A 12,233-nucleotide genomic window follows, 5' to 3' on the forward strand; every position below is an offset into this window, starting at 1 on the left:
GTTCTTATAGGTCTTTGTTAAACATTTCTTGCATCTTCTCAATCCTTGCCTCCATTCTCTTCCTGAAGTCCTTGATCATCTTCACTATCATTATTCTGAATTCTTTTTCCAGAAGGTTCCCTATCTCCACTTCAGTTAGTTGTTTTTCTGGGGTTTTATCTTGTTCCTTCATCTGGGACATAATCCTCTGCCGTTTCATTTTGTCTACCTCTCTGTGATTGTGGTTTTCATTCCACAGGCTGCAGGACTGTAGTTCTTCTTGCTTCTGCTGTCTGCCCTCTGGTAGATGAGGCTATCTAAGAGGCTTGTGCAGGCTTCCTGATGGGAGGGGCTGGTGGTGGGTAGGACTGGGTTGTGTCTCTCTGGTGGGCAGAGTTCAGTAAAACTTTAATCTGCTTGTCTGCTGATGGGTGGGGCTGTGTTCCTTTCCTTTTCATTGTTTGGCCTGAGGTGACCAAGCACTCGAGCCTACAGGCAGTTTGGTGGGGCTAATGGTGCCTCTGGGAGGGCTCATGCCAATGAGTGTGTCCCAAAACTGCTGTTGCCAGTGTCTTTGTCCCTGCAGTGAGCCACTGCCACTCCCCACCTCTGCAGGAGACCCTCCAGTGCTAGCAGGCAGGTCTGGCCCAGTCTCCTGTGGGATCACTGCTCTTTTCTCTTGGGTCCTGATGTGCACAAGACCCTAAGAGTACAGTTTCTGGTTCCCCCAGTCCTGTGGAGGTCCTGCAATTAAATCCCGCTGGCCCTCAAAGCCAGACCCTCTGGGGCCTCCTCTTCCCGTTGCCAGACCCCCAGGTTGGGAAGCTTGACATGGGGCTCAGAACTTTCACTCCAGTGGGAGAACGGTGGTATGATTGTTCTTCAGTGTGTGGGTCACCCACCTGGTGGGTATGGGACTTGATTCTATCACGATTGTGCCCCTCCTATTGTCTCGCCATGGCTTCCCCTTTGTCTTTGGATGTAGGGTATCTTTTTTTGGTAGGTTCGAGTGTTTCTTTGTCAGTGGTTGCTCTGCAGTTGTGATTCCAGTGTTCTTGTAAGAAGGGATGAGCGTACCTACTTCTACTCTGCCATCTTGACCTTATCTCTCTGTGACTATGTAAGTTTTGATACAAGGGAAATTGTAGAATAGAATTGGATTTTAATAATAGGCTCATAGATAGTGTGGAGATTTTAATATTTTAATATTTCCCTGTTTCTATATTGAAAAAGAAACCATATAAAATATGTTATGATCTCATGAGTGTTACCAATATTTGAAACAAATTTTCTAAGTGAAGGTCTTTGAATGTTTGTTCTTTACCAAATTTACCTTTATAATGACATTAATTTTATTATTTTTATATATTTGAAATTTATTAGGATATGTTAAGAATAACTAATACTATTTTCCTAAGGCTGGTGATTAAGAAAGAATTTTTCCTAAACTTACTGAGGAAGAAAATTTACTGAGGATGAAGAATTAAATAATTAAAGCTATGCACAGTTAGTAGAAGCATGTGATGTGAGAATAAATACTGAGAAATCTGTGACTTGTGAATGAATACTGTATTTTGTCAGAGAATTCATATACACTAGAGAATTTACTGAAAGGAATGAATTTGAGATGATTTCTTCTCATCCCATATTGTTAGTTGAGCTTCCATCTTAATACGAAGATTTCAAGGAAAAAATGTTCTTTGTTCATGTTGTTTGTACATTTACTTATTTAGTGTTCGGAGGTTCTTATTTAGCATATTGAAAATCATTTCAAGTTTAAGGTAAAAGTTATCTATTTACTTTTCTGATCACAAAAACAATTCATAAAATAATTTATTGAGAGTGCTGTTTTGATAGCTAGAAATAATATCTTCCTGAGGATGGAGAAGAGGCATTAAGGTCTACGTATAATAAAAACAGCTGACTGGTCATTATGCTTTTTCTTCTCAGGTGAATTTTTTAGAAGAAAACGTTCTAAGTCAGAGGACATGGACAATGTACAGTCCAAACGACGTCGATATATGGAAGAAGAATATGAGGCAGAGTTTCAAGTAAAGATTACAGCCAAAGGAGATATAAACCAGAAGCTACAAAAGGTGTTAGAGATTATAAGTTAAAACCATATTAAACAAAAAACACCACCATCTTTATTCTACTAGATTTTTGACATTACTCTGTATTTTACTGAAATATTCAGCTTTTTCATAGAAAGAACTTGAAGAAATTGGTTAAGCTTATTATCCTTAATAATTTAATTCTAAAATTCCTTATGACTCTTTTGAAGCTAAATAGTTTTTTTGTTTTGTTTTGTTTTTTTAGATATGGTAGTAATTTTAAAAATGGGAGAGAAATTATGGCTTCTTTTCTTTTCTTTTCTTTTTTTGCGGTATGCAGGCCTCCCACTGCTGTGGCCTCTTCCGTTGCGGAGCACAGGCTCCGGATGCACAGGCTCAGCGACCATGGCTCATGGGCCCAGCTGCTTTGCGGCATGTGGGATCTTCCCAGAGCGGGTCACGAACCCGTGTCCCCTGCATCGGCAGGCGGACTCTCACCACTGCGCCACCAGGGAAGCCCATGGCTTCTTTTCTTATTTGCTTTAGTAACAAAACTGAATACCAGTTTTTAGCTTTTATTTTTTCTTCTATATTGAACTTTATTCTAATGGAAACATTAGAGTCTTATATGTTAACATTTTAGTTTTTGTAAGTTTTGTCATAAGTTGGTTTCATGGCTATAAGTCCCTATGTTCTAAAATCTTTGTTATGTACCTTAGGCTTAGTATTAAAAATGGTATGGACAAGACTTTCGAATGACTAGGGAAAGGGAATATTTAAAGTACAAACTTTGGAAACTTCCCCCTATATGTGTTAGACTAGAGATAGAAATAATGAAAATATAAAGTATTTAATATATGTTTTAAGATGTGTTCACAAATATTGATGACAAATGCCTTTTTAAGAGAAGAATAGAAGACTCAGGTGAAAATTTTTCAAGGTCTTATAGATTTAATGGTGAAATTATAAATACTCTAGGCCAGTGTTCCTCTACTCAGATAAAGTATAAATACCCCCATTAGAGAAAGGAACAGAGAGGCAGTACAAAAGTGGCTTTTTTTTCCTCCCAGTGTCTTTTTTCTTTTAACCATATGGTGATAATAATGCTTGTTTAGTCTTTCTTATAGAGCTATTAGAAATATGAAGATAGCTATGAGAAAGCATTTTGAAATATACTTCTGTGTGTACTGAGGGTTTACTCCTCTAGAGCAGTGTAATTTGGGGATGGTCTATGGGCTGCACTGTGTGTCCTGTTTGTTATGGGTCCATAATGAGATAAATATGGAAATCGTGAGTAGGCATTTAGAAATGTTTTATAGGAATTTCATAGTGCAGTGACATTCTTAGTGTCTCACAAAAATATCATCTGTAACAGATTAGAAAATTTAAAATCTGCTCCTTACCTTCAACTGGTTTCTTTTAAATCACAGTAGAGGGTGTGGGAAGAAAATATGAAAACTTCAATTTCAAAATGTTTTAAAAATTTCACCCTCTGGAAATTTTCTATTTTTAGTACATTTTATTGTGTTATAGTAGATATTATATATGTAGAAGTGGAGGATTTCAGCAGATAGCATTGTGTTATGGATGCCAATATTTTTTTTTAATTAATATATTAGTACTATCTTATTAGTACTTCAGAATATTTACTGTTTGCTGCTTGCTTGAAATTCCTTTTTTGCTATAACAAAGGCATATGTATTTTTTTAGGTTGTACAGTGGTTGCTGGAAGAAAAATTGTGTGCGCTACAGTGTGGTGTATTTGATAAGACATTGGCAGAATTGAAAACACGAGTGGAAAAGATTGAGTGTAACAAGAGGCATAAAACAGTTTTAACTGAACTACAGGTTTGTACACTGACTTGAATTGCATATCCGTGTGTCATCATTTTTATAACTTACTTTCTGGGATATGTTTTTGAAGTTGACAATAAAGTATATTTAACTTTTAAGTATTAGAAATAAAAGGAGCCTCTATTAGTTTGCTAGGGCTACCATTAACAAAAAGTACCATAAACTGGATGCCTTAAACAACAGAAATGTATTGTCTCATAGTTTTGGAGGCTGAAAGTCCAAGATTAAGCTGTCGTCAGGATTGGTTCTGAGGGCTGTGAGGAAGAATCTGTTCCTCATGTCTACTCTAGCTATAGATGGTTTACTGACAGTCTTTGGCATTCCTTGTCTTGTAGAAGTATCACCCTGATTTCTGGCTTCATCTTCACATGGTGCTCTCTCTGTATGTTTGTCTGTTTCCAAATTTTCCCTTTTTACAAGGATACTAGTCATATTGGATTAGGACCCACCCTGTTCCAGTATGACCTCGTCTTAACTACAGTTGACTCTTGAACAATGTGAAGGTTAGAGGTGCTGTCCCCACCCGCTGCAGTTGAAAATCTGTACACTGGTATCTGCTTCAAAAAATGAAGGAGTTGGGCTTCCCTGGTGGCGCACTGGTTGAGAGTCCGCCTGCCGATGCAGGGGACACGGGTTCGTGTCCCGGTCCGGGAAGATCCCACATGCTGCGCAGCGGCTGGGTCCGTGAGCCATGGCTGCTGAGCCTGCGCGTCCGGAGCCTGTGCTCTGCAACGGGAGAGGCCACAACAGTGAGAGGCCCGCATACCGCAAAAAAAAAAAAAATGAAGGAGTTGATAAATGACTCACCCCAGGCAGTAGCTGAAACACTTCAGATAGAATCGGAACTCAAGCCCTTATTCTTTTGATTTCACGTCTGGTGATCTCTAACTGAACACAAACTTTTCCCCACACTTAATTTAAAGATCTGTAAAGTGAAAATATAGGTACTATATTGATTGAAAAAAAATCCATGTATAATTGGACCCACACAGTTCAAATCTATGTTGTTCAAGAGTCAGCTGTAATTACCTCTGTGATGACCCTCTTTCCAAATAAGGTCATGTTCTGAGATACTTGGGCTTCAGACTTCCAAATACTTTTGAGATACATAGTTCAACCCATAGCAGAGCTTCAGAAATAATCTAACTTAGTGCATCTTAAATATTTCTTCATTCAGTGAAGAAAGGCTGGCATCATCTAAAATGTCATGAGTACTAAATAATATTTGCTGTGATTCTTTTTATTTTAATCTACTTCTCCCACGAATCATATTTTTTAAAGATATTAGCTTGTTAATCTATATTTATTAATAATTACTACTTTTAATTTTTTATTAAATACATCTGTATGTTAACATGTACTGCTAGAGCTTCTAATCAGTTGAAATGAGCACACGGTACCATGGTGCAGTAATTCATTTTATTCCAAGACTAAGAAACTGGAAAATTTTATCAGTACATTCATTCTATATAAGCATAGTCTCAGACGCTGACTTGCAAACCACTTATAGAGCCTTTTTTACAAATGAGGGAGAAGTGGTCTGTGATAATAAAGTCGCTTCTTCACAGTTAAAAGCAAATTGCAACCAAATGTGACTAGAATTTAGGTATTATATTTGGCAGCCTACAAGTTACTTTTCTGGTTTCATATTGTTAGTTTTGTTTACAGTGAGACTTTACTACAAAGACTTTATTATTAATAATTTTGTAATGTATCATTTAGGACACCAGTAGTCCTGTTTCTTACCTTTAGCAGGTCCTTATATAGTGATAGCATTGTCTCATCATTAAACTTTATTTTACTAGTACTGTTAAGAATTTTGAATGAGAAATTGAAAATGTCTGAAGATTTAAGAAAGTAATTTCATTCGTTGTTTGTTATCACTCCCGTGGCTGCATCGATGGTTTTGTGTTTCTAGAACCTGAGATTTTGACTCTTATAGTCTTGCTTAAGATGCAAGTCTGCATCTAACATTTAATAAACCTTTGCACTTGGATATTTCTTTGTAGCCTCAGAATCTTTCCAGCATCAAACCAATCATCTTCTCCACAAATAAGTCCCCCTTGACATTGTTCCTCTTAACTCACGATTCTTGAATTCTTAGAAAAATCTTCAAGGAATATCTTCCCATTGTTCCTGTTATTCACAATTTTTTAGTTCTTGGAAACTGATTCCTCTGTATCACTTCACATATACACAGTGGGTTGCCAAATTACAACTATTTTTGTTTCTTATAAAAGTCTATCTTTTGCTTCTATCTGCAAGGCCATCATTACCCAATTTCTTGATTATAGTAACAACCTTTTACATGACCACTTTGGTACTGCTTTTTAAGTCTTTGCTGGTCCTTCTCAAGGATTGTACTCATCTTTCTAAAATACTTCTTGTTCATTCTCTTCTGTATAGTCCAGTTTGCTCAACTGTGTACCAGTTTAAACCTGTATTCATTCTTCGATTTGTAATTTGGATCTCCTAGATTTTGATCCACTTTTCCTAATACCCACCAGTTGCTTCACTGTTCTACAGAGTATTAATGTCCATAGTATTTTTATTTCAGGCCTCTGACTTCATATTGCTTCTCCCATTCATTTATGATCTGCCCTTACCATGCCATTTATTTAAATTTTACTCAGCCCAATTTAGTTCCCATCTCTTTCTTTGTTTATGGAAGTAAAATTCAGATAACAATCATTTTAAAGTTTACACTTCAGTGGCATTTAGTACATACACACTGTTGTATGTTCATCATCTCTATCTGGTTCCACAACATTTTCATCAATCCAGGAGAAGACCTTGTACCCACTGAACAGTCACTTCTCATTTCCCCCTCCCCCTAACCCTCGGGAAGCATGAATCTGCTCTCTGTCTCTACTGAGTTACCTGTGCTGCATATTTCATATGAACAGAATTATACAATATGTGACTTTTGGTGTCTGGCCTGTTTTTCTTAGCATAATGTTTTTAAGGTTCATATATGTTGAAGCATGTATCAATACTACATTCCTTTTCATAGCTAAGTAATATTTATATTTCTGTACTAGTGAAAATAAGTAGGAATTAATTCAAGATGTTAACGTGTGTGTACACACACGCACACACATTTTGTTTATGTATTCTTTGGCTGATGAACATTTGATGGGCATTTGGGTTGTTTCCAGCTTTTGGATATTGTAAATAATGCTGCTATGAACATTCATATATAAGTATTTGTTTGAATACCTGTTTTCAAATCTTTTGGGCATATACCTAGGAATGGAATTTTGGGTCATATGGTAATTCTTTGTTTAATTTATTGAAGAACATTCAACTTTTTCCCAGATCAGCTACTCCATTTTATATTTTACTCCCCACCAGCAATGTGAGGGTTCCATTTCTACACATCCTTGCCAACACTTGTTACTGTGTATTTTAAAAATTATTATTATAACATCCTAATGGTGTGAAGTGATATTTTGTTGTGGTTTTGGTTTGCATTTTCCTAATGGCTAATGATGTTGAACATCTTTTCCTGTGTTTGTTGAATATGTGCATATCTTCTTTAGAGAAATATCTATTCAAGTTCTTTTTGTTTTGTTTGTTTTGCCTTTCTATTGTTGAGCTGTAAGAGTTCTTTACATATTTTGGATACTGAACACTTAGAAATACACGATTTATAACTATTGATATTCTTACCCACTGTGTAAGTTTTTTCACTTTCCTTTTTTGATAATGTCCGTTAATGCACAGAAGTTTCAAATTTTGATGAAATCTTGTAGACAGCATAGAGTTGGGTCATGATTTATTACCCACTTTGCCAGTCTCTGCCTTTTAATTGGACAGTTTTCGTCTGTTTACATTTACATTAGTTACTGATAAGGAAAGACTTACTCCTGCCATTTTATTTGTCTTCCACCTTTTTTCCCCTTAATTCCTACATTACTGCCTTCTTCTGTGATTGATTTTTTTCTAGTGAACCATTTTGATTCTTTTTGTCTTTCTCTTTCTGTAAATTTTTTAGCTTTTTCCTTAGTGATTACTCTGGGGATTACACTTAACATCTTGAATTAATACCTACTTATCTTCAATAGTATACAAAACTGTTCCTTTACAGCCCTGTCCTGCTCAAATCTGTTGAACCTCTCTGGTGAATTTCTTAATTTCAGTTATTATACTTTCAGCTCCAGAATTTATATTTGTTTTCTTTATATAATGTCTGTCTCTTTATTGATATTCTCTATTTGGTGAGACATTATTTTCCTTTTTTTTTTTAAAGTTCTTTTTCTGTTGTGTCCTTTAGCTCTTTGAATAGATTTAAAACCATGTGTTTAAAGTCTTTGTCTAGTAAGTCCTATGCCTGAGCTATATTTCTGTTCATTCTTTTTTTTTCTGTGAGTAAACCATCCTTATTTCTTTGTATACCTCCTAATTTTTTTTGTTGTTACTGTTGAAAACTGGGTATTTTGAATATTGTAATGTGGCAGTTCAGAAAATCAGGTTTTCCTGTCCTGTGCAGGGTTTGTTGTTGCTGCTTGTTGTGGTTTGTTGTTTGCTTGCTTAGTGAGTTTTCTCAACTATTTTTGGAAAGTATGTATTCATTATTGTGTGTGACCACTAAAGTCTTTGTTTTATTAGCTTAGTCTTCAGCTTGTGTTTTGACAGTTACCTTAAATGCCTGGAGCTTAAAGAAGGAAAAAAATTACTCTCCCAGGTCTTAGCAGATTGCCTGTGTTGGAGCACTCCTTCCACACTTAATCTAGGCCGTTTACAACCTGCTTTATCAGACTTGCCTTATCCTTCTCTTCCTGCTTGCACAGACTCTGAAAGCCAGTCAGAGGTGAAAGCTTAGGGTTTTTTCAGCCCATTTCTGAGCATGCTTTCTGCCCTGGGCATTCAGATATTCTTCTCAATTTCCTGACATGGGTGAGAGCTTTTAAAGCCCCCTTTTGCTGTGTGTCTTTTTTCTGCCCTTTTCTATCCCAGGCTTTTCTTTATATTCTTTGTCCAAATTGTTCTATGCCTCAAGCTGCTGTGCCAGTACCAGCACCTTTAAATCTTTTTGGGAAAATCTGTCTGGAATGCTGCCCCAGCCTTGGGAATTACTCAGACTTGGGTGAATCAAAGGCCAGCCTTTGTGCTGTTTCTTGAGGGAGTTACTAGAGAAAATAAGGTGCATATTGCTTCCTGTGGCACTCATAACTTGCTTCAGGTATCCCAGCTGTCATCCTTATAGCTGCTGCTGATCTGGGTGTGGGGAATCATAAAGGACAATTTTAAAAGACCTCAGTGCTGTCATACTGCAAAGTGCAGCTTTATTATTCCCTAAGTCTTCCCTTAGCTATTGTAAGTTTTTGAATAGATTCCAACAATGCTTGCAAGCTAATTAGTTGCTTTGGGGAAGAGACAACCCTGAATTTCCACTCAGGCATTTTTGGTGATGTCACTTACTCTTTCAATATTTTAATAATTATTGTTTTCAAGTTCTTCAACTTAAAGCCTACTTCATCATATGCTTCAGCAGATAACTGTGTATTTTATTAAATAATTTACTATTTTTAGGTAGAGCTGACAGTAAACTGTTTGAAAATATTGCAGTGTGTATATAGTACTTCTGTATCTCATATCATAGCAGTAGATGAGTACATCTTCCTGATATGCATATATATTCATTTATTATACCTGACTTCCTTTGGCAGAATCCAGTATGAGTTTTATAGCATTCAAAGTCAAAACACAATTGAAAGCAAATAATTAATCACCAGTGGCTTAGTAGGTATTTTGCTTTAAGGAATACATAATTTAATATTATTAATTTTAGTATTAGTGGCTTCTTCTTTTTTTTAACTCTGCAGTTACAAAAAAGTAGACTTTTAAAGGACTTGTGATCCTTTGCCATAAGTATAAAAATTTACCATACATTAAAAACTGTGGTAAGAGGATAGAATTGAGTAATGTGGACTTTACCTCTAGAAGGAACTCATGAAGGTCTCTATTCTGCTATAATTTTTAATGTATAAATTTCTCTATAGATAAAGGAAGTTAGATTTTTATGGATTTTCAAATTAGTTGCCATTCTTATGTATTTTTTCAATGGACTAGTTCTTGATTAAAGTCATTTTTAAGTTTTAAATAATAGTTCACTGTGTATTATGACTTTTGTCCATAAAGCCTGTTTGTAATTATTAGCTTATTTTCTGTGTACTAAATAAACATATTTTATAAGAGCTGAAAAAATTGTCAACATTGGAATATATGGAGAATTCATTATATAATTATTTTCTGTGTTAGTTTAGGGATTGTTGCTTTCTGAATCTTGAAAAAGTTTTATGTATTTTCACTTTTTCAGAGATGTCAAATTGTAAGGTAAATCCAAACAGTTATGTCCACGAGTTTTATTATTTTTTAAGTAGGAAAACATATAATTTTTAGGTTTATATATCTTTAATGCATTGTCACATTAGAAATGTAGTGATTTCTAAGAGCATCTTAAAATGCTAACCACCATCATTTGTTGTGGATTCAGTAGTAACTATGTAGTAAAATTAGAAATTATCGACAGATATTTAGCTTTTCTCCTCTCCCAGATGGTACCCTCCCCCAAAACATACTTCCAGGTAATTACAAAGAGGAATTTAAAAATGGACATTCTCAACTCTTTAGGTCAGAACTATAATAATACATTGCATATTAAAACTTGTAAGTTAAAGCTGATGCAGTATTCAAAGGGAAATTTATAACTTTAATTTATTACTAACAAACAGAAAAATAAAAAAGCATTATATGTGCATCTCCTTTGCTAGGGAAAAATAGCAATAACAAACTAAAACCCAGAGAAGGAGGAAGGAGTTAATAGAAATAGCAAAAAAGCCGACCCTTTTTGAAGATTGAGCAATAAAGACAAAAGCTTATTGAAAAGCCTTAAAAGTAGATACATTTTTGATCTACAAAGAAAAGTACAAATAAACTGTATAAGGATTCAAAAAGGCAAGAAATAAAGATCTAGAGGAGATTCTTTAAGTTAAGAGAACATTATTATATACAACCTTATACCTGTGAAGTCCATTTTATCTAAGAAGAAAGTAGAAAGCTGAAAATTATGAGGAACTCTGTTAAAATTGTAGTCACTTGTAGTGAAAGATCTGTTTCTGAAGAAATCATTAGGCCCCAAAAGCCTTGCCAGAAAATTCTGACAAACATTTGAGGAACAGGTAATTCACTTCTCCTATAAACACTTCCAGAGTATAGGAAAAGATGAGGCCTCATTTTATGAAGCACACCCAACTGTGGAATTCTGTGGCGTTAGAAAAGAACAAATATAGGCCAGTTTTATTTTCCAGCGTTGGTTTCTCTCATGAATGTAAGGCTGGTTCAATATTAACCATTATATTTCACTGTACTAACAGAAGAAGGATATAAATTGTGTGATCATCTCAGTAGATACCAAACAAGGAGGATTTGCTAAAACTGACCAGGTGTTGGAAAAAATAGGAGGGAAGTACCTTAAATCTCATAAAGATGATCAGAAACCTGTTATAAATATCATATTTAATAGTGGATCTTTGGAAATATTTCCACTAGAGTTGAGACTAGGACAAGGATGCCTTATCTGTGCTGCTATTTAGAACTTTGGTGACAGGGCAATAAAATAAAACAGGAAAAAGGCATGAGGAGTAATAATGGTAAATGATAAACTGTAATGCTTAGCAACTAACTGATAAAAGGAAAACATATTCTAGTAGCCTTGCTGTACATCAGCAACAACCAGTGGGAAATTGTAATGAGAAAACAGTTTCACATATGGTAGACATTTAAAAATAAGAAAATACGTAAGAATAAACCGAAAAACAAAATTTCAAGACCATTATGAAGAAAACGGACAGAAAAAGAAAGCACGAGTCAACAGTGATCTACCATGTCCTGGATAGGAAGACTTGAGTCCTCTCAAATCACTATGCAAATTCAGGATACTCAATATTTCAACTGGATTTTTTATGGAAAAACTGTCAACACACTCTGGAATCCAATGTTCCATTGGTTATGATTTATAAAATGCCATTTTAAGTAGTTTTAACTGAAAATAGCTTTTTCAGTTTTTTCTTTCAGTCTCTCCTCCCACTCGCCTCCCTCAATGAGTAAATCTGTGGCTGCCTAATCCACGAGAGAATTTTGAATAATGAATACCATGTGTCTGTTTATTCACTAGCGTTTTTGAGTGCTAACATTTGTTATTAGGCAAACGATATACGATTACTTTTTTTTTTTCCCCACACAGAATTATTTCCTGAGATATTCCTTGGTAAATAACAAAGAAATTCTTGGTTTGCATAGTTTGCTAAACAAGGCCCCAGTGTGTCTGAATCCCAACGATTT

At 35.3% G+C, this 12,233-nt stretch overlaps 1 protein-coding gene across 2 annotated transcripts in view; it reads left to right on the forward strand.

The window, feature by feature from the left end:
- Positions 1 to 12,233, forward strand: part of ATF7IP (activating transcription factor 7 interacting protein) — a 127,650-nt gene that overhangs the window by 64,340 nt on the left and 51,077 nt on the right. For both annotated transcript variants that reach the window (XM_060024327.1, XM_060024328.1), the window contains exons 4-5: positions 1,930 to 2,075; positions 3,744 to 3,881. In XM_060024327.1, coding sequence (XP_059880310.1) covers positions 1,930 to 2,075; positions 3,744 to 3,881 — 284 coding nt within the window. The remainder of the gene's footprint in view (positions 1 to 1,929; positions 2,076 to 3,743; positions 3,882 to 12,233) is intronic.

The sequence above is a fragment of the Delphinus delphis genome, chromosome 11, assembly GCF_949987515.2.
Source record: "Delphinus delphis chromosome 11, mDelDel1.2, whole genome shotgun sequence".
Taxonomy (NCBI): domain Eukaryota; kingdom Metazoa; phylum Chordata; class Mammalia; order Artiodactyla; family Delphinidae; genus Delphinus; species Delphinus delphis.